General features: G+C 45.5%; 1 protein-coding gene across 3 annotated transcripts in view; it reads left to right on the top strand.

The window, feature by feature from the left end:
- Positions 1-25,897, top strand: part of CCDC40 (coiled-coil domain containing 40) — a 202,801-nt gene that overhangs the window by 10,109 nt on the left and 166,795 nt on the right. For all 3 annotated transcript variants that reach the window (XM_040330432.1, XM_040330434.1, XM_040330435.1), the window contains 3 exons: positions 15,231-15,384; positions 19,412-19,593; positions 21,965-22,048. In XM_040330432.1, the coding sequence (XP_040186366.1) occupies positions 15,231-15,384; positions 19,412-19,593; positions 21,965-22,048 (420 nt within the window). The remainder of the gene's footprint in view (positions 1-15,230; positions 15,385-19,411; positions 19,594-21,964; positions 22,049-25,897) is intronic.

Here is a 25,897-nt window from a genome sequence, read left to right as displayed (position 1 = left end):
GATGGGGGGATACATTGCTGGATGGGGGGTGACAATGGCTGGATGGGGGGATACATTGCTGCATGGGGGGAGACAATGGCTGGATGGGGGGATACATGGCTGCATGGGGGGAGACAATGGCTGGATGGGGGGATACATGGCTGGATGGGGGGAGACAATGGCTGGATGGGGGGGAGACCATGGCTGGATGGGGGGGGGACCATGGCTGGATGGGGGGGGGGGAGACCATGGCTGGATGGGGGGGGGGGAGACCATGGCTGGATGGGGGGGAGACAATGGCTGGATGGGGGGGAGACAATGGCTGGATGGGGGGGAGACAATGGCTGGATGGGGGGGAGACAATGGCTGGATGGGGGGAGACAATGGCTGGATGGGGGGATACATGGCTGCATCTGTGGGGGGACATCGCTGCATTTGGGGACACATTTTAAAAAAAGTATCGGTATTCGGTATCGGCGACTACTTGAAAAAAAGTATCGGTACTTGTACTCGGTCCTAAAAAAGTGGTATCGGGACAACCCTACTCATCAACATGGGGGCAGGGTGCTTTGGGGTGGGGGGCTGCAGGGCACCCCCCTGCCCCAGAGCATCTACCTCTCCATGAGCCATGGGCCTAGTATGCTCTTGGAGGGGAACCCATGCCGTTTTTTTGTAAAAATTTGGCGTGGAGTTCCCCCCCAAGATCAGCAGAGTACAAGTCGCATGCCAAAGTCGGAGCATGCAAGACTGCGTTCCGACTTTGATTTGACTTCAATGATATTCAATGGAGTGAAGTAGGTTCAAAGTCGGACCAAAGTAGTACAGGGAGCATTTGCAAAGTCGCTCCGACATGTGTCGGACCAGTTAAGACGGCTCCCATAGGGAAACCTTGATTTTAATGCGACATGAGCTCCCAATGTCGGAGCGTTTGTCGGACTAGTGTGAACCCGGCCTCACTCTCTCATACTGGTCACTGGAAGTTCAACATGGCAAAGAACTCTCTGAGGATCTGAAAAAAAAGAATTGTTGCTCTACATAAAGATGGCCTAGGCTATAAGAAGATTGCCAAGATCCTGAAACTGAGCTGCAGCACGGTGGCCAAGACCATACAGCAGTTTACCAGGTTTACCAGGACAGGTTCCAATCAGAACAGGCCTCCAAAGATGATGCACAAGAAAGCCTGCAAACAGTTTGCTGAAGATAAGCAGACTAAGGACACTAAGGATTACTGAAACCATATCCTGTGGTCTGATGAGACCAAGATGAACTTATTTGGTTCCATGTCAAGTGTGTGTGTGTGGCAGCAACCAGGTGAGGAGTACAAAGACAAGTGTGTCTTGCCTACAGTCAAGCATGGTGGTGGGAGTGTCCTGGTCTGGTGCTGCATGAGTGCTGCCGGCACTTGGGAGCTACAGTTCATTGAGGGAACCATGAAAGGCAACTTGTACTGTGACATACTGAAGCAGAGCATGATCCCCCTCCCTTCAGACACTGGGCAGCAGGGCAATATTCCAACATGATAACGACCCCAAACACACCTCCAAGATGACTACTGCCTTGCAAAAGAAACTAAGGGTAAAGGTGATGTACTGTAGGGTGACCAGACATTCCCAGTTTCAGGGGACAGTCCCCTGATTGGGGACACTGTCCCCGGACCAAGTCTGTCCCTGGTTTTGTCCCCAGATTGGATTTAATAGGGGGCAGGGGCAATTTCAAAGACAATCAGTGCAGAATTAAAATAAAAAAATTAGAATTACACATGCCCATTCAGCTTCGCTCACATGTTCTTCTGCTTTGGCTCAAATCCTGGCCAGCCACCTGCCTATCTCTTTGCCTTCCCTGGCGGAGTGATCTTCCTCCGCTCCCCATCCAGTAGTAGCCAGGGCCCAAAGAGTAAGACTTGAGAGGCTGTGAGGCGGGCGGCAACGGGCAGAGAGTCGCTGATTGTTGCCATTACTAGTAAAGAAAAAATATGTCCCCGGATTTCATTTTAAAAATCTGGTCACCTTAATGTACTGACCAAGCATGTCTCCAGACAGAAAGCCTGTTGAGCATCTATGAGGCATCCTCAAACGGAAGGTGGAGGAGTACAAGGTCTCTAACATCCACCAGCTCTGTGATGTCATCATGGAGGAGTGGAAGAGTACTGTGAAGCTCTGGTGAACTCCATGACCAAGTGGGTTAAGTCAGTGCTGGAAAATAATGGTGGCTACACAAAATATTGACACTTTGGGCCCAATTTGGACAATTTGTTGCCAGCGGTTTAGACATTAATGGCTGTGTGTTATTTTGAGGGGACCGCAAATTTACACTGTTATACAAGCTGTACACTCACTACTTTGTAGCAAAGTGTAATTTCTTCAGTGTTGTCACATGAAGAGATATAATAAAATATTTACAAAAATGTGAGGGGTGTACTCACTCTTGTGAGATACTGTATGTATGTATGTATGTATGCGTGTGTGAGATTATATGTGTGTATGCATGTACATGTGTGTGTGTGTGTGTGTGTGTGTGTGTGTGTGTGTGTGTTTGTATGTTAATTTTAATCCTGAACCCTAATCCTGTACGATCATAACAGCTTTTTTAGGACTTCAAAAGAGCAGCAAGGAGTACTTCTCCTCTGAAAAACTATTTATGCTGTTTCTTTTTCAGAGGCATTTAACAGGCAGTGAGGAGACAATATGTCACCTCCTTGCCACCTGTTTTAACCACTTAAAGTGATGTTGAAGGCTAATTAAAAAATAAACAAACATGTCAAACTTGCCTGTTTTGTGCAGTGGTTTTGCACAGAGCAGCCCCGATCCTCCTCTTTTCGGGTTCCCCGCTGGTGCTCCTGGCTCCTTCTCTTCAGCCAGTGCCCCCAATAGCAAGCCACTTTCTCTAAGGGCACTGATGCGTTCCCCCTCCCGGGCCCCACTCTATGCACTCATAAGACACATACAGCTGCAGCTCCTCATTGTCTCACCGCCTGTGATTGACAGTAGCAAGAGCCAATAGCTCTCGCTGCTGTCTCAGCCAATGAGGAATGAGAGACCCAGGAGAAACTTGGCTCTCTTGAACATCGCTGGTTCGAGAGGGGGCTCAGGTGAGTATTAGCCTGGACTCGGAGGGCCGCTGCACACAGAAGGTTTTTTATCTTCATGCATAGAATGCATGGAGGTAAAAACCCATGAGCCTTTAAAACTATTTTAAAGTGGTTGTAAACCTCAGACATGACATATGAACAAAGAAAGCATATCCCTCTATAGTGTGTAAGTGTCACATTTTGTCTGCTGCCTCATTTTGTCTACTAACAGCATGAGTCACTTCTGACAAGTCTTCCTGAAACCAAGAGAAAAATGGTGACAAGGGAGGGAACTCCAGCTTATTCACAGCCTCAGCTCTCTTCCTGTAAGCTGTGTGAAGGGTGGTTGTGTCCCTTCCCTCAAATAATGTCTCTGAGCTCTTCTCACGGATATAAGTTCAGTTCTCTGCCACCTGCTTTTCAGATATGGGAGATCTTGTGTAAACCAGAGACCAGTCACTTCACTGGGTATTTGTAAGGTATTACAATCACTTTAAATGCAGCACCAGTGTGCCGCAACCGCATGCAATGCATGTGGTTTTGGGGCGGTAGCAGCGTGGCCTTGTTAACCTGAATGAGCCGCATTCACCAGGCAGTAGTGCCCACCAAATATAACGTGTATAATTGCTGAATATATAACAGCTAAAGAGGGAAAAGTTGCAGGGGTGGGAGGTTGCGGGTGATCGGGGTAAAAACATGTCTCAACTGCGTCATTATACCATCCCCAAACCTCCTATGTGAACAAGCCTTTAGGCTTGGTTTACATCTGTGCAGCTGTTTGCTGCATGTAGGGCAGCCTATTCATTTCAATGAGCTGCCCTGCCCACAAAAACGCAGAGAAATAAGTCCTTGACCCTTTTTTTGTTTCTTTTTCTTTCAATAAAAATATATTAAACAAAGGAATATTCATATTCCACAATAAAGTAAGATACAAGAAAAATAACGCATTAGATCGGTATACCGATAAATACAACCAACATTACAGTATAAGGAACACAAGCAACTTGAGTCTATAAAAATAAAAAACAAAACAAAAAAAGGGTAAAAAGAATACAGGAGATCAAAGAAAAGAAGTAGGTAAGAGCTAGGAAAGAAGTTCAGAGCAGGGAGAGAGAAAAGAGAAGGGAGGTAGACGAGAGAGATGTAGAATAAGATATTGGGGGGGGGGGGGGGGGATACCAATGGACATCTGGCAAAGTCATTATATTTAGTAAGACCTCAGTGAGAAGATAAGACCGCCACATTTAGACCAAGCAGGGACCCCAAGTCAGTGATAGGGAGTTTTATGAAGTTTGAGAATCATGAGGGGGTGAAGAAATTATGTCTTTATAACAATGGATAGAAGTAAATGAGGACCAGGGGGCCCAGGTTATGGAATATTGCTCACTAGTGTCTCTTGCAATGTGGGTGAGTTCTTCCATGAGACTAACCTCAGAGACTTTTTGTAACCACGATTTGATGGTGGGAATTGTGGGTTGGCCCCAGAGACGGGGGATGATAGCTTTAGCTGCATTAAGGAGGTGTGGAACAAGTGAACGTTTTTATATTTACCTATGGGTCTTGAAGTGGCGTGAAAAAGAACTATCAACGGTTCAAGGGGTAATTTGACTTTGGTGATCTGGTGTATCAGGTTCAATATTTCCACCCAGTAAGGTCGTTTGAAAGGGCAGAGCCACCAGATGTGGGCATGGGTAGCATTCTGACCACAGTTTCTCCAACAGAGTGGAGAGTTATTAGGGAACATGTGGTGAAGTTTAACAGGTGTGTGGTGCCATCTAGTGAGGAGTTTGAAGTTAGATTCAGCCATGGAAGAAGCCAAAGAGGAGACATGGGTAAGCTTAAGCACTTTTAGGTAGATTCAGAAAGAGTTAGGCCGGCTTATCAGTAGATAAGCCGACCTAACTCCGAATCTACGCCGCCGTATGTTTAAGCGTATGCTCAAACAGAGATACGCTTAAACATATCTAAGATAGGACGGCTTGCGCCGTCCTATCTTGGATTGCAATTTTTCGGATGGGCGCTAGGTGGCGCTTCCATTGCGGCCGGCGTAGATTATGTAAATGAGCTTGTACGCCGATTCACGAACGTACGCCTGGCCGGTGCAGTCGAATTACGTAGTTTCCGTAAGGCCTTAGGCGGCCTAAAGTTATTACACCTATGAAGTGGAATAACAATGTTAAAGTATGGCCGCCATTCCCGCCGCAAGGTTCGAATTTTTTACGCTCTTTGCTTAAGTCGTCCGCGAATTGGGAGTTGCGTCGTTTACGTCCACGTTAAAATCAATAGGCCCGTACGGCGTACTTAGCCGCAATGCGCACTGGGAAATGTAGGCGCCCAAAAAACGTGAGGTCAAGCCTCATTACCATACAACACGCCCCCCTCCAACCAATTTGAATTATGCGCCCTTACGCCTGCCGCGATTACACTACGCCCTAAGTAAGGTGGTAAGTGCTTTGAGAATCATGTACTTGCCTCTCTTACTTAAGGTGGCGTAGTGTAAACACGCTAGGCTACACCGTCTTAACATTGCACGGCCGTACCTGAATCTACCTATTTGTCTTTTTCTTTATGTGTGATATTAGCTCCAAAGTCTCCCTCCCACTTGGAAAGGTATCCCGGGTACATGGGTCATTGTAAATCTATAAGGGCCTTGTAAAATTGGGAAATACAATGTATAGGGGGGTCTTTATGAAGAAAGACCTGTTCTATACCATTGAGGTCCTGGATACCCCATAATGGATGTGGAAGAGACCGGATAAAGCAACACAATTGGTTGTATCTCCATCTATCCAGGAATGAGGGTGAGCCATGACCCAAAATCTTGGACAAAGGTCTAAGGCAATTGGAAGAGACAACATGAAGTAAGAGGAGAGGGCCACCTGGTGACCATGCTTGAAAACCTGGGTCAATGGAACCTGGTGCAAAATATTTATGAGATACCAATGGAGTTGGTGGAGAATCGTATGACCCTGTGAATTTCTGATGGAGACCGTCCCATACTTGTAAGGAGAATAGATTAAGAGGCAAGGTATTAGGGGAAAGATTTCTAATAGAGCGTGGAATCCAAGGGATCACAGAGAGATCAGAGTCACATAGGGAATGCTCCAGTTGGACCCATAATTTGGAGGTAGAAGCATACTTCCAGTCCGCTATACGTGATAGTATAACTGCTTGATAATAAGCTTTAAAATTAAGTAGAGATAGTCCCCTGGAGCATTTGGCCCTAAAAAGAGTCTCCCTAGAAACCCTGGGACGCCCATCTCTCCATATGAAGCGGGTGATCATGGTCTGTAAAAGAGTAAAGAAATCTATAGGAACTTTTAAGGGAATCATTTGCAATATAAAGAGAACGCAGGGAAGTATGTTCATCTTGATTATATTAACTTTACCTAACCATGAATGTGAAAGAGAGGACCATTTTCGAAGGTCATCTTTAATGGCGTTTAGAAGAGGGATATAATTATGCCTGAAAAGGGAATGAAGGTGAGGAGTCAGTTAGATGCCAAGGTATTTCATACATGATGGTTCCCAATGAAAAGGAAATAGGGGTTTCAGTTGATCAGCTATTGGTTGGGGAACTGTTATATTTAAAAGCTCAGATTTTGAAAGGGTAATCTTAAAATTAGAGAGCATCTGGAAAGAGGAAAATTCTGACATCAAATTTGGCAATGAGATACGTGGCTGTTGAATAAAGAATAGAATGTCATCAGCGTAAGCTGCATATTTATGTATTCTAGTGCCGACTCTAATGCCATTAATGCTCCTGTTATTTCTAATTGTGGCCAAGAAGGGTTCAAGCGAGATAGCGAATAAAAGAGGGGATAAAGGGCAGCCTTGTCTAGTTCCATTATGTATTGTAAAGGGGTCACTTAAGGAGCCATTGATACGTACTTGTGTGGTGGGGTTAAAATAAAGAGAAGAAATACGGTAAAACATTTTAAGGCCAAGACCAAAATGACGGAGAGTAGTTTTAAGGTAGTCCCAGTCCACCCTGTCAAATGCTTTTTCAGCATCGGTGGAAAGAAGGAGGGTGGGCTGGGAGCACCTCCGAACATAATGGATCAATGACAGAGTGCTAAGAGAGTTGTCTCTGGCCTCTCTGTTAGGGATAAAACCAGTCTGATCAGCCGAAACCCATTTGGGTAAAAGGGGAAGTAATCTATTTGCTATAACCTTGGTATAGAGTTTGGTGTCAATATTTGAAAAGGGAAATGGGCCTGTAACTACTGCATAGGGTAGGGTCTTTATCTGGTTTAGGGATAACGGTAATGTGGGCGGATAAGGATTCAGGGGGAAGGGCAGATTTATGGGAGATGGAATTTGCGTAGGCTACGAGATGGGGAAGTAAAACATCTCCAAATGTTTTATAATATAAGAGTGTGAAACCATCAGGACCAGGGGCTTTACCTGAAGAAAAGGATTTCAGTGCACATTGAAATTCTTCTATGGAGAAGTTGGCTTCAAGGTCATTAAGGGCTGACTTCGACAGTTTAGGGAGATTGGCCTCTCTAAGATAGGTAAGGATCCGTTTACGTTTTTCTGAGAGTGGTAAAGAGGCCAAGCCACCCTCAACATTATACAAGGCAGCGTAAAATTCTCTAAAAGCCTTCGAAATTTGGGGAGTAGTGTGTACCAAATCTCCTGATAGTAATTTTACTTTGGGTATGAAAGAGAGGGTTTTTCTGGCTGTGAGGGATCTAGCTAACATTTTACCCGGTTTGTTACCCCATTCATATACTTTCTGGGATATGTAGTGACATTTTCGCTTAGTTTCAAGGGCAAGGATATTTTTGAGTTCTTCTCTCTTAAGGGTGAGAGCTTCCAAATGAGAAGCGTGTATTGAAAGTTTATGTAATTCAGCAATCTGATGCAAGACCTGTTTAAGCTGCTGACCATGCTCCCTTTTTTTCCTCGCACCCAATTCTATAAGATTACCTCTTATTAGAGCTTTATGCGCTTCCCACAAAAGAGAGGGGGAGGTGTCCGCGCCAGAGTTTTCTTCAAAAGTCGATTAGATTATTGTAATGCTTTGTACCTGGGTTTACCTAATAACATCATGCACAAATTACAGCTTATTCAGAATGCCGCTGCGAGGCTACTCACGGGTGTTGGTCGTCGTGACCACATCACGCCATCGCTGAGAGCCCTGCATTGGCTACCCGTGAAGGAACGGGTTCTGTTTAAGACTGGATGCATGGTGCACAGGGCTACCCATGGCAAGGGGCCAGTGTACCTGCAGCAAAAATTCACCAAGTATGTGCCCAACCGTACCTTAAGGTCGGCTAATTTGGAAACTTTGGTGATTCCTAAATTTCGTAAGAAAAAATGCGGAGGGAGGACGAGTGCGGTCCAGGGAGCACAGTTTTGGAACTCCCTGCCTCTAAAATTAAGGCTTGAGAATGATCTTTTTAAGTTCAGGAAGCTTTTAAAAACTGAGCTTTTCAGTCTAGCCTATGGAATTACATAGGTTTTTATAGTTCTTTGATCTGCTACTATTTTAAATTTGATCTGTTCCGCTGCCTGTGTGTGTTTTTTTGGTTGTTGCTGTATTGTTGTTCTCGGCGCATCGAGGCCTACGGGTAACTGACTGCGTTTTGTACTTTTTTGTACTTTTAAGAATTTTAATAAATAAATAAATAAAGTATTGGGAAAGAGATTTAGTTAGAATGGAGACCTCCGTTGGATTTGTAATGAGTGAATCATTAAGTTTCCAATTATTGGGGCAATGAGGCAAATCGGGCACAGTCAAGCAAATAGAAACAGGAGCGTGATCAGAGAGAGTGGCAGTCCCTATGCAGGCTGAGCGTAAAAGGGGGAGGTGGAAATGATCCAGAAAAATATTATCTATTCTGGAATAAGAGTTGTGGGAATAATCTCTGCCTTTAGGGTGCAGGAGACGCCAAGCGTCCATGAGTTGGAGTTCTAAAAGTTTTTTCTTTACCTGTGTTAGTCTTTTGAATGGGATACCTGAACGGCCTTGGGAGGTATCTATCGTGGGATCTAGAGGCATATTTATATCCCCCGCGAGAACAACCATTCCCTCAGCAAAACGTGAAAGCTTTGTGAGAGTTTGGGTAAAAAAAGTAGGTTGATTATGATTGGGACAGTAAATATTGGCCAGAGTACAGCTAGTGTTACCTATAAAGCCTTTGACAAAAATAAAACGACCATGATCATCCGCTAGCATATGAGTAAATCGAAATGATGCACTCTTGCTGAATCCAATGGCCACTCCCTTGGCCTTGTTAGTATCTGATAAACTATAGTACCATTGCGGGAATTGTGGCAAGTACAGTTTAACAGATGTAGTGTGGGTCAAGTAAGTTTCCTGAAGGAAAGCAATAGAGCAGGCAGAACGCCTTAGTTCCCGCAACACTTGATGTCTCTTGGCAGCCACACTAAGGCCCCTCACATTATATGAGGAGATTTTCAGGGTAGCCATGACCTCAGGAAGAGAAAATTTAATGATCCACATAGCCATGCGTGCCGGCAAAATAGGGAAGGGAGGGAGACAGGGAGGAGAGGGAGGGGGTGAAGAAAGAGAAGACAAGAAGGGGAAATGAAGAGAAAAAAAGGAAAACACAAAAACATATGAGCAGTATTACAACAGTTCGTGGAACAATTGGGACTGAAGTAACAAACACGCAGAAATCTGCGGAAGTCCCAGTGGGGATGATGAGAACAGGCAGTCAAAGAAAAATTTAAGAAAAAAAATAACAAGGAGAAAAACAAGACCGCCAATTCCCAGAAACCCCAAAAGGAGAGGAGCAGGGAGCGATTTCCCCATCAAGGGTTTCAAAATGGAGCTAATAGCTCCGTCAGCTAACGACCTGTAAAGAAAGATTGTCACATAAAGAAACCAGCAATGTATTAAACATGAATATTGCATTCTCCAAATACCGAGTCAACCTATTAATTAAGGTGACACGCATTCAACATGGCGTGAGAAAGGGCAAAAAAAAAGCAAAAAAGGCGCCAAAGAACAAAAAACAGGAAACAGTACAGTATAAACCTAGTAACATAACTTCAGGAATGTGCCAACAAATGTTCAATTTGGCAAATCAAACTTCTAATAGTAAAAATGAAAATATTAAATTTGAACCATACGCTTTCGTCACTGTAAGGAGAAATGCAAGAAGGGTAAATGATTGAGTGCACAGGAGTGTCTCACCCATTTTTCTGGGACGAGCTTAGAGCAGAAAGCTGCCCCTGTTTGGCAGGGGTCTTCTTCCATTGGGAGGAGTGGAGAAAGTGGGGATAGAGTTCTGCCAACCCGGGAGCTCCATGTGCGGTAGATGAAGATCCTGTAGAAAAGTAGGGAGGTCCTCAGGGAACCGCAGCGTAGAAGAGCGGCCATTCTTGGTCGCATCTAGGCATGCAGGGAATGCCCATCTGTAGGTAGTCCCATCACTTCTAAGTTGCTCCAAGAGTGGTTTTAGGGCTCTGCGGCGGTCGAGGGTTTCTTTTGATATATCCAGAAATATGTTAAGAGTGGCTCCATCAAAGTCAATGTTAGGGGTGTTCCATACTTTGATCATGACAGTATTCTTGTCTTCGAAATAGTGGAGACGGCATATCACATCTCTAGGTAGGTCAGAAGAAAGATTACGAGGTCGAAGAGCGCTGTGGACTTTATCAAACCGTAGAGGATCCATGACTGGCCTTCCTAAAATGGTGTTGAAAATGCCACGGAGCGAGGGTTCCAAATCTCTATCACCAGTCGCCTCCGGTAGACCGCGGATGCGCAAGTTATTTCTGCGGTTACGATTTTCAAGGTCTTCAAGTTTGTATAGTGAGGCCCTGTGAGCGTATGCCAATTGAGTAACAGTGTCCTGTAATTCTTTAATGGCAACTTCATGTGAGTCCTGGCATTGTTCTGTTTCCTCAACTCTTCCGAGGAGGTGGGCCATGTCTGAACGAACCGCAGAGATGTATTTTTTGATCGATTTCTCCATATTATGGAACATGCCTGCCATCTCCTTTTTTAAGTTCATTTAGTAAAGAGGACATATCGAAACCGGTAGGGGAACCAGGATCATCCATTATGTCCGAGCCACAGGATGAGGCCGGCGAACTTTCGCGGACAGAAGCAGCATGAGAGGCTGGAGAAATAAAAGATCTTGAAGCTCTGGTTTTATTGATCATAGAGCTGGGACTTTCCCTTTCCGCAGCGAGAAGTCGTTTGATGGTTCCTACAGCGGCCTGATGTAAAGTTGATGATTTAGCGGAGCGTTTGTTTATTGTTGAGCGGGAGGCAGAGCCTTTAGATGGCATTGCTAGTTATGTTCAGGTCGGTAGCTAGACGGAGTGCAGCTTAAGCGCTAACTCTTAGCGACATGTGCAGTAGGTTTAGTGCATGCAAAGTAACTTCAATAAAGGAGGCGGTTCATTATGGTAAAAGAACGGCAGGATAGAACGAGAATCCAGTATAGGATAAGTATATAAGCCATAGATAGGTTTCAAGGAATGTGAAGAATAATGGAAGTTCAGTCACTTGCAGGGATCAACAGTGTTAGGGAAATGAGAGTCACAGTTAAGAACAGGATGAGGTGCACCAAGATGGCCGCCGTGCCACTGCTAGGCCTGCATAAATACAGCTGGATATTTGTCACGTCCCTGGCGGTAGAGCCTGATGTGCGGAGGACGGCCTCTCTTGCAGCTCTGACTCCGCGCTCCTGATAGAGTGGACAGGAGGCTCAAGAGTGCAGAGTCGCACAAGTGCCTGGCAGGATCGCTGATGAGTCGCTGGGCTGGAGTCGCTGAAGTCGCAGGAGGACACTGGTGCAGGTGAGGCCCAGACTCAGCTGTCAGCAGGTAGCGGAAGTAGTCAAGCAGGGTCATACACTATTGGGCACGTCAGGAACAAAAGCGGAGGCAGGAGCGAGGTCAAGGTGCAGGCAGAGGCAAGCCGGGTCGGATCAACGGAACAGAATTCAGGATACAGTTTACAGGAACAGGTACGCTAAGCGTTATAGAACGGACAGCACTTGAGTCCAGGAAGTGGCCAGCTTAAATAGCCTGTTTGGCGCCCAAACACTCAGGGAGTGCACGCCGCGGCGCGCGCTCGTGGAAGCAGAAGTCACAGGCCGACCTCTATGGCCACCTTTTTGGGTACTGGCATGCCCTTCCTGACAATATTATTTGGACATGCCCCCGGATATTGTAGATGGAAGTTTATGCCTTGTGGGGCAAAAGGTGGATGATGAGGAGCAGCTGAATGTGTGAGGAGGAGAGGGCCTGCGATTTGGGTGGACCAAGATGGCCGCCAGACCTCCGAGACTAGGCTGGAGTCGCGGGGCTCGAGTATCCAGGGAGGGGAGCTGCGCCAGCCACCCTCGGTGATATTAAGAAGGGGCAGAGGGGACTAAGCCGCGGAGGGAGATACTGTTTCCACGGACCGTGGGCGGGGAAGGAGCCGTACCTGAGGCCAGAGGCTGTCGGAAGGCATGGGGCCCAACGGTAGGCTCTCCAGGCGTCGCACCTCGAACGGATCCGTGAGTCACCTCCACGGGGAATGGACAGCCAGTCCGAGGTGCTGGGAGAACAGTCCACGCTGCACTCAGGCGCAGGCATCAACGGAAGATCTGAAGGCCCCAAGATGGCGGGGGCACCAACAGAGCAAGGCCTAACAACGTCCAGGAGCGGGATCCGGACCCAAAATTGCAGCGAATCCCCCAAGGCAGCAACGGACGATGTCCAGGGATATCCAGCGAGGGGTTGGAGCCTTGTTAGGGCAGCAGAAAGCAGCAGATGGCAACAGATGAGCGGTGGGTAAGAGGAGCTCTGCCAAAGCACGTCCGTCCTGGTGCACGTCCAGACACGCCCCCCTTGACCCTTTTTTTTAGGCTGCACTGAACTGTTTTGGCACAGACGGAAACGTGTCGCATTTGCCGATGCATGGGAAACCGTAAAGTCAACTCCTATAGAAAGAAGAAATCTCAATGCATCTGGAAGATCTTTTTTGACAAATGCTTTAGTACTGTGCCTTTTTATTTGTATCTGTATACTGTATAATGGTTGGTTCAAGCTATTATTATGCTATTATGCATTAAATATCATTAAGTCAGTATTTTAAGTGCAAGCTTGCACCCAGTGCTTGCATCACTCCTGCTGTCAACAGGAGTGATGCAACGATTGGACTGGGAGAAGTAGGGTGTCAGGTCACCCGTGGCCAGGTGACAAGTGCACCCCGTGGGGGTCAGGGATGCACCTCAGGGTAGTGAACCCTATAGCCGACTGCTGCTAACAGGGAGGAAGCGTGAACCCAAGATCACCCAGGGCACAGAGTCTAAGACCCAGCTTTGTGTTCACCAGAGCCTCTAGTGGTGAGGATGGCCTTCACCGCAACTGGATCCAGGTCGCGACCCCTAGGATTCCCTGGGTCACACTCCGCAGGGAGAGAGGGGAAGCAGCAAGCAGGACAAATGGTAGTGATGGGTAGGCCGAGGTCAGGGCAACAGGCAGACAATGGTAACCGGAGGACAGGCAGAAGGTCAGGGGCACAGGCAAACAGGAGAAGTCAGGGACGAGACAAAAATGGTACAAAGGAAGATGATCGTAGTACACTGCAGATAGGAACTTAAGCAATACAACACTGTTGAACAGCACTGCAGACCTGTAGTGCAACAGTTAATATAGACTTCCTGGGATGGCCTGGGTGGGGCCATACAGGAAGAGGAAGTGATGATAAAAGGGGAACCAGAACAGGGTCAGGCCTCTAATGAACGGATGGAAACAGGTAAGCTGCCAGACTATTGCATATCCATGACATAGGGTGGGCATTAGGAGTGCTACATTACAAATGTTCTGACCGGGTGAGGATGCAGAACATCAGGGGTCTCCAGATTTTCTTAACGGTCAGTTTACTGTCCTTCAGACTTTAGAGGGGGGCTGGACTGTGGCCATTGGGAGTACAACATTTCCCAGCATCAGTGGGAGTAAACAATCCCCCATCATTGGTGTCAGTGGGAGGAATTATGCCCTATCATTGGTGTCATTGGAAGGAATTGTACCCCATCATTGGTGTCATTGAGCCCCATTGTTGGTGTAATTAGAAGGAACTGTGCCCCATCATTGGTGTTGGTGAATAAAATAGCACCCCAAGGGCAGAATAAAAGCAAGCAAAGGGACGCTTGCATGGGGTCCCCAATCCATAACAGCCCTTATCATAGGCTGCAGTTTTGAGACCACTGGGCTACACCATTAGGGCTAGATTCAGGTAGCTGTTACGACGGCGTATCTCCAGATATGCCGCCGTAATTTCAAATCTGCGCCGGCGTATCATTACGCCGATTCTCAAAGGCAGATACGCTCAAAAAATAGGCTTCCTCGGCCGACGTAACTTGAATACGGCGGTGTATAATTGTGTGCAATTCTACGCTGGCTGCTTGGGGCGCTTCCGTTGTTTTCGGCCTAGAATATGCAAATGACCTAGATACGCCGATTCACAAACGTACGTACGCCCGGCGCAATTTAATTACGCCGTTTACGTTAGGCTTGTTCGACGTAAGGTGCTCCTGCTATTAGGTGGTGCAGCCAATGTTAAGTATGGATGTCGTTCCCGCTTCGTAAAAAAAAAATCATGTCGGGTCATCACACATTAACATAAAACACACCCCCCCTTCCACATTTGAATTACGCGGGCTTACGCAGGCCCCATTTACGCTACGCCGCCGCAACTTACGGAGCAAGTGCTTTGTGAATACTGCACTTGCTCCTGTAAGTTGCAGCGGCGTAGCGTAAATACGATACGCTGCGCCGCCGTAACAATGTGCGCCCCTACATGAATCTAGCCCTTAGTGTACAGCTGCTTACAACATTGTCCAGTTAGCAGTGTTTTGACCAAGCAATTCTGCTGCTGCAGTGGAGGTTGATGATCTAGTGATGCTGTCTGGCAGGGGTACCTGGATCACAAAATGGTTTGCATAAAATGTAAAATTCTTTGTCAGTTTAGTCGCTTGCCTTGAGCTCAGCATTAACTAAACTCTTTTATTCCATGTTATAAAACATTAGTTGATTGGGTAATGGATAAGAGGTTCTAAAGTTTCAGAGAAGCATACTAACAGAAATTGGAGGAAGTATTTATAAAGGTGCAAGAGAAAATCTAATTACATTTCATGGATATAGTGCATAGAACATATTTATTTCAATACTGGACTTATGTCCTTTGCAATTTTTCAAACAGACTTTGCAAGACAACCCTTCTACTCAGTCAGCTGAAGAGACCGTGGATGAGACTCCAGTGGTAACAAGCACCCAGGCTATGGCATCCTCTACTTCTGCCACCAGTGAACAGAGGTCGGTTGTGTCCCAAGACATGGAGAACATATCAGAGCCAGGTATGCATATGGGGTGCACAAAAATGCCATCCCATTTACAGTCCAATATAATAGTTTTCTATTGTAAGTGATATTTCAAATCTGCCCTCACTCCACTTGTATTGAGCCTGTTGGTTACTAAACATCTGCAATGCGTTTCGGTACGAATACAAATTCAGAGAAATTTTTGGTTATTCGGGGGATTCAGATGTATCTGAATTTCCAATTGAAATAGTAACGAATAGTAATGAATTTAGTTGAAATTTTGTTTGTTTATTTGTTTTCTAACGAATTCCAAATTTCAGAACGATCAGAATTTGGATTGGTCGAAAAATTATCAATTTGAATTCTGTGTGAAGAATAGCTTGGTTGTTAACCGCTTGCCGACCAGCACACGACGATGTACGTCGGCACAATGGCACGGCTGTGCAAAGGGACGTACCTGTACCTCCCCTTTAAATTGCGGCTTAGTGGGCGCGCGCACGCCACCGTTTACTCCGTGACTATGCCCGCAGGTCCCGCAGACTCGATGTCTGCCAGTGTCTTGCGATCGTGACATAGAGCTGCAGAACGGGGAGATGCCTATGTAAACAAGGCATTTCCCTGTTCTGCCTAGTGACATGACAGGGATCTACTGCTCCCTGTCATCGGGAGCAGTGATCGCTGTAATGTCAGTGGTAGCCCCCCCCAGTTAGAATCGCTCCCTAGGACACGCTTAACCCCTTGATCGCCCCCTAGTGTTTAACCTCTTCCCTGCCAGTGTCATTTACACAGTAACCAGTGCATTTTTATAGCACTGATCGCTGTATAAATCACAATGGTCCCAAAATAGTTTCAAAAGTGTCCGATGTGTCCGCCATAATGTCGCAGTCACGATAAAAATCGCAGATTGCCACCATTACTAATAATAAAAATAAAAAAAAGGATAAAAAAAATGCCATAAATCTATCCCCTATTTTGTAGACGCTATAACTTTTGCACAAAACAGTCAATATACGCTTATTATTGTGATTTTTACGAAAAATATGTAGAAGAATGCATATCGGCCTAAACTGAGAAAGAGATTTTTTATTTATTTTTTTGGATATTTTTTGGGGGATATTTATTATAGCAAAAAGTAAAAAATATTGCTTTCTTTCAAAATTGTCGCTCCTTTTTTTGTTTATAACACAAAAAATAAAATCAGCAGAAGTTAACAAATACCACCAAAATAAATCTCTCTATTTGTGGGGAAAAAAAGGATGTCAATTTTGTTTGGGTGCAACATCGCACGACCGCGCGATTGTCAGTTAAAGCGACGCAGTGCCGTATTGCAAAAAGTGCTCTGGTCAGGAAGGGGGTAAATTCTTCTGGGGCTGAAGTGGTTAAGCAGTGTGCCGGGAAGCTGGCTGCCACATTCTTAAAGGGGTGGTAAACCGCTGAAAATAAAGTGCACGAAAATGGCACAATGTGCTAGTAAGCATATCATACTAGCACATTATGAAATACTTACCTTAGAACAAAGCCCCCGCAGTGGAGGCCAGTCACCGCTGAGGGAGCTGACATGCTCCCCCGGCATTTCTTCCGGGTTCCGGCACTGTGAGTGGCAGGAGCCGCTGTGACGTCACTCCCGTGCATGCGCGTGGGAGCCCTCCATTCTGGCAAGAAGCTGAAGTCTTGGTACAATACATCGAACCTTCAGCGTGCATGCACTGTGCAGGTTTAGGAAGTATTCATTTTACTTACAGGTAAGCCTTATTACCAAATCACCAAGCGGGGTATACAGGTCCACTTATGACTGGACTGTGGTGTTGTCTCACTCACAGTGGACCGAGCCGGCGGCTACCTCCAACACGGTTGTATGCCTGTCAGGAATGCATCAGTGGGTCCTCGCATGGATGGGTAAGTACAGTCCCTCCCGCTTAGGTGGGTTACTATGGCAGGGCATTCCTGGGGTTCGGGGGTCCTCCTGTTCTCCCTTCCCTGCTCTCTGTCATATTTCTCTCTGCTGTCTATTGCTGCCGGGGTGGACCTGTGCGGGGGGCTCATTTTCCCACCAGGGGGCTGTGCGGTGTCTGGCCTGTGTTTTTTTTTCTGTGGGTGTGTATTTGCTTGGAAAGGGCCTCCCTAGGCCTTCTTAGTCACGTTGCGGCATTTTGCCACCATTTTCTCTGCGCCATTTTTTTTGTAGCCTGCTGCTTCCATTAGGAATTCCTATTGGCGGCCATTTTGTTGTGGCCGCGCTATGGCACAGTTTACTATTGCGGGCAGCCATGTTTCTGTGGCCGTTCGTGCTCTAAAGGCGCCCGGGGGCCATTTTGGGGTGATTTGTTCTGAGGGTAGGCAGTGGCGCTGAACGGTCTCCTCCAGTGATTGGCGAGTCCCCTGGGTAACCCCCGGTCAGCGCAACATGGATGGTGGGATTTCTTCAGGTCTGAAATGGGTCCCTGAGAGCTGTCTAATGGAGTCAGTGTCTGGTTCTTCCTCTCAAAACATGCCAGAGGTGGCTGCTGGAGCTCCTGCACCTGCGGTTCATGGACACTTTGGAGAGGCGTACGGGTGTTAAGGGGGGTTGAATATTGCTCCCTCCCCCCCACCATCACCTAGGGACTGCTCTGTCACAGACTGGGACCTGGCTGTCACGTCCCTGGTTCTGTATTGTCTGCGTATGTAAACCAGAACCTTCCTTGTGAGGGGGACTCCTCACTTGGGTTGGTATGGGCATCACGGTGGTGTAGTGGTTAACTCCCTCACCTGGCAGCAGGAGAGTCACAGATTTGAGTCCGGACTCCGACGCTAAACTGCCTGGAGATTGCATGCTCTCTCCCTGTGTCTGCGTGGGTTTTCTCTGGGTATTCCGGTTTCCTCCCACACTCCAAAGACATGTGTGCAGAGCACTTGTCAGTGCACTGTATGGAACTCCCTTATGCTGCCTGGTGCAGCGAAAGGTTTCCTCTGAGGGCTCTGTCTTTTTTTGTGCGCACAAATCAGACCGCCCTGTGACGGTTTTCCTTATATTTTCTTTGACTAGTTCATTAATAAGGAATGGCAAAGACAGCAGAAGTCCTTGTAGTTCCTCAGCACCCGGGGTTTCGGTACCCCTTTTGAGGAGAGTTTAAAAAAAAAAAAAGATCTCCTCAGGTAGTGGCCCCCTGTGCTCGGTTAAATGGGGGTGACTGCTCTCCCTATAGAAGGGACCCCTGCCTTCAAGGACCATACTGATAGGAGGTCCGAGGCGCTGACCCACACCATGTTTACCATGCTGGGGGCCTGCACCCTTGTGGCTGCACCCTTGGTGTCTCAGACACTCACTGAGTGGGCAAATTTTGCACCTGACCGTGGAGGAGCACCAGCTCCCTTCCTAATTTGTTATACTGGCCTACCTGTTGGTCCAGGGCCTTGTATAGGTCTGTGATGCGGCACGGGATGCTGCATACTAAATGCCCAGAGCCTCTGTTTCGGCAGCGATTTTGCGCCGTCTGATTTGGCTGAAATGCTGGTCTGCTGACCAAGCATCCAAAAGAGCCCTGGCTGATTTACCCTTCAGGGGTGGGAGGTTTTTTGGTACCTTGTTAGATGACTTTATTAAGATGTCACTGGGGGTGAGAGCACTGCTTGAGGAGCTCTGCTTGTTTTTGGGGTGAAGTTAAATTGGTTTTACTGATACTGTTCCCACCCCTCATTTTTGACACTGCTTGGGGATGTCCCACTTGTCAAAATTTAAGTAGCTATGTCTGGAAGGACCGCCCCCTAGGCGGTCCTTCCTAGTAACTCAAAATGCATATCCGAGTATGCAGCCTAGCAGGTCAGGAAAGGGGGGGGGGGATGAGCGAGCATTTTCGGTAAATGCTGCATAATCTGTATTTTTGTTTTTGTGTGAATTCGACTTAGTTTACTGCATGCAATTATTTATGCAAATGAGTTATAGGATACCCTTATCGCATCTGGTAAACATTAGTGAATCAACCGCTTTGTCACATAAAAATATTCTGTATTGCTCAATAGCAAAGAATTAATATTTTATAGTTTATTCGATAGTCTCTTTAGAATTTTTTTTTTTTTCCCCCAGGTGACACAGGAGTTGTGACTTCCTCCCCATATGCTTCTCTGTATCCGTTCAGACAGTACTCGGATGATGGTGAAGATGAGCAGGAAAAGGAACCTATTGACCCTCAGAATGAAAACAATTCCACTGATGAAGAGGATGATGAAGATGAAGAATCAGAATTGGTGGTTTTGGATCCGAATCATGTAAGAATCTTAGACAACTTCCACAACCAGAGCAAACAAACCGCTAGAAATATAAAATATACAGTTCATCTAGCAATCAATATTACATGTAATCGCTTTGACCCCGGGGTTCACACTGGTGCAGTGCAGGAACCAGCGCAAATACATTGCCAGTTCCCGCATCGCTCCTCTCCCGCAGGCAGTTCACACTGCCTTGTGTGAACCGCTGAGGGTGTCATTAACAAAGTTAATGAAACCCCCAGTTTAGATCACAGTGCAAACTGTGAACTCTCACAGGAATGGGATCGCATAGGCGAGAACACCCATGCGATCCGATTCTAGTGCGGGGAAAAAAACAGTCCCTGCACTATTTTCAGTTCGAATCCAATGCGAGTTCAGCCATACAACTGTATGGGGAGCCGAGTGGTCTCCGAGTGTCTCCGGCGCCCCTCAACCCCCCCCCCCCCACCTCTGGCAGTACTGCACACCACAGAGGATTTTAAAAAAATCAAACAAAAAAAACATATCGTATTGCAAAACGATTATAAACCGCGTTACTTGCAATCCAAGGTTTTACTGTATACTGTAGGAGGAGAAAAGCGCCACCTAGTGGGCGGTTTATTGAAAATTTTGGAACTCGCAGTACATATCTGGCCAAATGCAAAATATTCATTGGTGTCCCGACCCCTCTAATAATAGTGTTCAAGGGGCGAGTGAGTGAGTGACTTGTATAGCGCTACAAATGCGAACTAATTTGCCTCAAGGCGCTTTGCATCCAGTAAGGTCCTAATCCTTCAGAAGAGGTGAGTCTTAAGTTTTTTTCTGAAGGCCCGATGGTTTTCTTCCATACGGATGCCTGTGGGTAGAGTGTTCTATAGTCCTTGGACTGCAAATCTACTATCTCCCTTTGATTTGTAGGTAGTGGGTGGGTGCCAAGATATCGATACATTCTTTCAGGAGTTTTGTAGAAATTCTGTAATTTGGTGATGTGCTGCCTTGGAGGCTTCTAATGATGTTTTTGGTGGCGTCGATGGTGATCGAGAGCAGCGAAAATGTTGTCAATTTTGTAATGTTTGTATTGATTTCCTCTTCTTGCTTAGGCCGAGTGAGGGTGTGTTTTTTTTTCTGTTCAATTATTTCCCAAATGCCGGGAATTATTTCCCAGGGCTATAGGGCGTAAGTGAAGTCAGCTTGGGGGCGGACCTCTAGCCCTGTGATCATCTCCAGCGGCTGTGATTTGCATTTGGACAGATATGTACTGTAATAAACTTCCCACTAGATGGCGCTGTTCCCTTTCTTTACACACACACACAGTAGCAGTGGGGAAAATTGCATGCAATTCGGTCTGGAATCGCACCACATTTTTTTTCAAATAGAATGCGATTCTTTGCAGTGCAAATTGCGTCTATTTTTTTGGTTTTGACGCAATTCGCATCGCAAAGTATTGGTCGTTTCGGTATTGGGAGCATTTACGCGAGTACCGATACTCGTGCAAATGCTTGGTATCTGCATTGGTATCAGTGCATCCCTAGTTTTATACTGTATATGTGGAAACTAGAAGTGTAATTGTGAAGCTGTATTTCTTATATTTGCCAAATATATTTGTTTTTGTAACCCTAATATTACAACTGCAAGCAAATAATGAAGACTTAAAGGGTTACTAAAGGATTTTTTTTTTTAACTAAATAGCTTCCTTTACCTTACTGCAGTCCTGGTTTCATGTCCTCATTGTTCGTTTTTGCTTTGATGTTGCTGTAATTCCTCTCTGTTCTGGACACTTCCTGGTTGTCTGATCACCACAGTACTGGGAGATTTCTCACTGTGGTGACTAATCAAGGAGGTGTGATTACTGTTTAGGGGTTTTAGACAAAGCATCGCTGCCCTCTATTGGCTCTCTGGCTCTGTACATCAGAGAACCAGGAAACAACAGCAAAAACAAAACTAAACTGTAGATACATTATATGATTGTTTTTTATCTATTTTTAATCATTTTTAAAAGGAATCAGTTAACTATTATGTCTCTATACCCTGTAAACGGTCATTTCAGCAAAACATTTTTTTTCCTTTAGTGACCCTTTAAGCCAGCCATACATGAAGCTGATTCAGCAAGGACCAGAGAAGATTCAATCCATGTATGGGCAGGGTGATTGACTTTGGTACAATCTATCAATCGATTTGGGCACGAACAGCCTGTCTGATTTTTTTTACTTTTTTTACATTCAATTACTTGACAGGCTGTGGTGGTGGAAGGAAATAAAAAGGAGCCTTCTATGGGCTGCTTTACTCCATCCAACAAGGAATCCTCAGTGTTGGCCTTTCAACAGGTCTTTGTGAATGGCTGAACATGTAATGCATAGAATTAAAAAATGACAAACCTTTTATCTTTTGACAGCCCTTAATGACAAGGTTCCAGACAGCTCTGAAGAGTTACCTTACCAAACAGATACAAAGCCTGGACCTGGAGCTACGTGAAATGGTATGTACCAACATATATTGCATGTAGTAAGAGCTAGGAACCTGTTAGATTATACTTTTTTATTGTAGGCATGTGCCTAGGACAGAAGGCTAAGGGGAGCAGCACCAAGCCACAGTGTAACATTTTTGATCAATTTTGTCTACTTGTGTTTCCATCTTCTGACTACTTTAGGTCATTTTTAGCTGAAGCCCTGGCTCACACTGGTGTGATTTCATAGTTCAAAATTGCATGACAAGTCGCACCCTATTGCCGGCAATAGAACTGTTCAAATTGTTGCGACTTTGAAAAGAGTTCCTTCACTACTTTTTGAGGATTTCATTGTGACTTACATAGACTTCTGTTAAATGAAGTCGCAAGCTGCAATGAAATCAGAGATGCAAATTGCACTGATCTGCAGCTTTAAATTTGCGCTGAAGTAGTGCTATTTCAAAGCTGCACCAGTGTGAACCAGGGCTTAAGCAACTTTAAAAGCAAAGGATACAGAGGATGTTCAGAAGGACTGGAAGACTTGTTATAATATAAATATTCTTGTTTGTTGGTCAGTACAGTTGCAAAAAAGCTATAAATAAAAGTTGGACTGCCGGTTTCCTTCAATAGAGATTGAAGCAAAATCTTCTTTTAGACAGCAAAAAAAATGACAGCGCTTTTAGCAATTCTCTACACTGTTTAAACCATTAATTAAAGTATATCTTTAGCCAAAGATTTTTCATTCAAGTGGTAGTAAACCGCTGTGTGTGTGTGTGTGTTTGTTTTTTTTTTTTTTTGTTTTTTTAGCCTGCAAGTTAAAGACATAATGTGCTAGTATACATTGCATACTAGCACATTATGTGAAACTTGCCTGAAAATTAAGCCCCCTAGCCCCTCGCTGTCACCGCTAAGAAGACTTCCATCTTCACCCGGTCTTCCTTCTGGGTTCACGGACTCCGGCTGTGTGAGTGGCCAGAGACGCGATGACAGATACGTGGGAGCTGCCGCTTGGTTGGCTGTTCCTGTGACGTCACCGGCTCCATGTACACTAAATATCTTCTAAAGGGTGCACGTTTAGGAGAGATTTACAGTACTTATAGGTAAGCCTATAATAAGGCTTACCTATAGGTAAAAGTCAGAGATGGGAGTTTACACCCACTTTAAAGTGGTTGTAAACCCTTACATATACCCAGTGATGAAACAAATTCTCCTACATAGGTTGTATTTGCCTATCTGTAGCCTTTCTTCTCTACATCCGTTCCATGTGTTGAATTATAAAGCTTGTCTGAGAGTTTAGAAAAAAGGGACGGAGAGCTGAAGTCACAGAGAGATAATTGGAGGGAAGAGATAATTGGAGGGAAGGGACACACCCCCCATTCAGACAGCACACAGGAACAGAGCTGAGGCTGTCAATCAGCTGGAGGTCCCTCCCCTGTCATCATTTTTCTCTTGGTGTCAAAAATGACCCATGCTAATAGCAGAGGAATGACGTAGCAGACAGAAGTGACACTTCGTGCTTTTAATTGAAAAGTACACACTATAGAGGGATATGCTTTGTTCATATTTTATGTCTGAAGTTTACAACCACTTTAAATTAAAATGTAATGTCAGCTCTGTACAACAAACTGACATAGTGATGCATATACAATGTAATAGGTAAGTAATTTTTTATTCACATAATTTAAATAAAAAATTCAAATGGAGAATTACACCCTATTATGTCTAAGCATCCCAACCACCTGCAATGTGAGCTTTATTAGCCTCCCCATATGTGCTAAAGTGGATACCTATGAAGTGGGGGAGGATAGAAGGGTGGCTGTGGTCTTCTACATTGTTAAAGTGAATGATACAGCATTCTATATCTCAATGTTTACTCCTAGAGACAATAGCCCCAATAAAATTGTCGTTCTTAAATTTTTTTGTCATGTGCATTTAACATGTGGCAAATAAACAATATAGTGCACCTGTATTGAAGAGAATTTGCAACATGCACACTAGAAACTCAAAAATTACAAATTGCAATTTGTCACAGGAATGCCACAGTTTCAGTTTTAGTATTCTATGAACTAGTGTCTGCACTACAATGGAGCACACATATTAGCTGCAGATCTCCCCTGGTCTGACTGACCGGGTGCAGTTCTGCACATCGGACTGACTCCCTGTGATAAGCGTCTGTACAGACACTTATTAGAAAGTGACTGAGCCAGGAGAAGTTGTTTCCTCCCTCTCTCTCTCTTCCCTCTGAACAGAGAAGAGAGGCAGCTGGCAGGGTCCCTGTGATGGGTGTCTGGATGGGCACTCACCAGATGGAGCAGGTAGTGGGAAGCTCTTCATTGCTCTGCTGCCTGCATTTTTATCCTCTCCCAGTGATCACTTCCTGATCATGGAGGTTTAGAGGACAAGTAATATAGTGGACTGTTCTAGCTTGTTGCATCGCTGTCTGCACAGTGACAGCACACTGGGTGCGTGCTGTCACTGTGCTATCTGTAGATAATATTATAAACAATAAATGTACACTGTAGAACATATGTTTATTAAGGGTACCATGCATGGTGCAGGGCAATATCACACAAAACGTATATGTTGATAGCATATACAGTAGCCAGGGCCAGATTTGCCGTAAAGCACTCACTGACCATTGTATAAAGCAAAATAAGATTATGTGGCACCAAAGGATAACATTTGCATTGTGGCTTTTCAGCACAGGGCTAAAAAGTAAGAAAACAAACCAGTGCGTCCCACATGTCCGGATCATTAATCATAACTGAACCCTAATGAATGAATGAATAAAAAACTTATATAGCGCGGCACATGCGAACTAAATCGCCTCTGGGCGCTTGTTGTTCCTGTCTCTCTTGATATCAAAAGAGATGCGTCTTGATCTTTCTCCTGAATGCTAAGTGGTTTTCCTCCAACCGAATGCTGGTTGGTAAAGCATTCCATTGTCTGGGACCCTGGACCGCGAATCTTCTTTCTCCTTTGGACCTGTATCTGGCTTTCGGTATCTGGAGCAGATTTTGGTTGGTGGATCGCAGAACGCCATTGGGGTTGTGACCTTTTATTTTTTCGCATAGATAAAGGGGGGCATTCCCATGGATACATCTATGCATTAGACAGAGTGCTTTAAAAACAATTCTGTCTTTTACTGGCAACCAGTGAAGGGTTCTCAGTGAAGGTGAGATTGATTCCCAGGGTTTTTTCCCAGTCACAAGTCTGGCGGCCGTATTTTGAACGACTTGCAGACGAGCGATTTGGTACTTTGGGAGTCCGAGGTAAAGGGCGTTTGCATAATCCAATCTGGAGTTTACAATCGCTCCCACTACGGCCGCTATGTCTTCTTTGGGAATAAAAGGAGTGAGTTTGCGTAGTAGGCGCAGCAGATGGTGAGATCCGCTGACTACTGACCCTATTTGTGCGTCCATTGTCATGTAGGAGTCAAAGATGACCCAGAGACTTTTGACTTTGGCGCTAGGGGTGATGATTTTGCCCAGAATGGGCGGGGGTATCCAAATTGTTGCAGGTTGATTCATACGCTTGCCGTGAAACAGGAGAAGTTCTGTTTTCGCTCCATTGAGTTTAAGATAACTCTTTGTCATCCAGTTCTCTATCAAAGCGAGGCATGTCTCTAGGTTGAGATGGTGATCCTTTTTGTTGCAAATGCGGAAATACAGTTGCGTGTTGTCTGCATATGAGTGATAAAGCAGTTTTTGGCTGCTAATAATTTCAAAAAGAGGACGAAGATAGATGTTAAACAGCACCGGCGACAGCGGCGATCCTTGGGGGACTACGCACGATACCGTGCGTTTCTCAGAAGTGAAAGGTCCCAATTTCACTGTTTGTGACCGGTTTTCCAAAAAAGAGGAGAACCAAGATAAATCACTT

This window comes from Rana temporaria, chromosome 12 (assembly GCF_905171775.1).
Source record: "Rana temporaria chromosome 12, aRanTem1.1, whole genome shotgun sequence".
NCBI lineage: Eukaryota > Metazoa > Chordata > Amphibia > Anura > Ranidae > Rana > Rana temporaria.
Note: the sequence above shows the minus strand (reverse complement) of the source record. Positions and strands in the feature narration are given on the sequence as shown.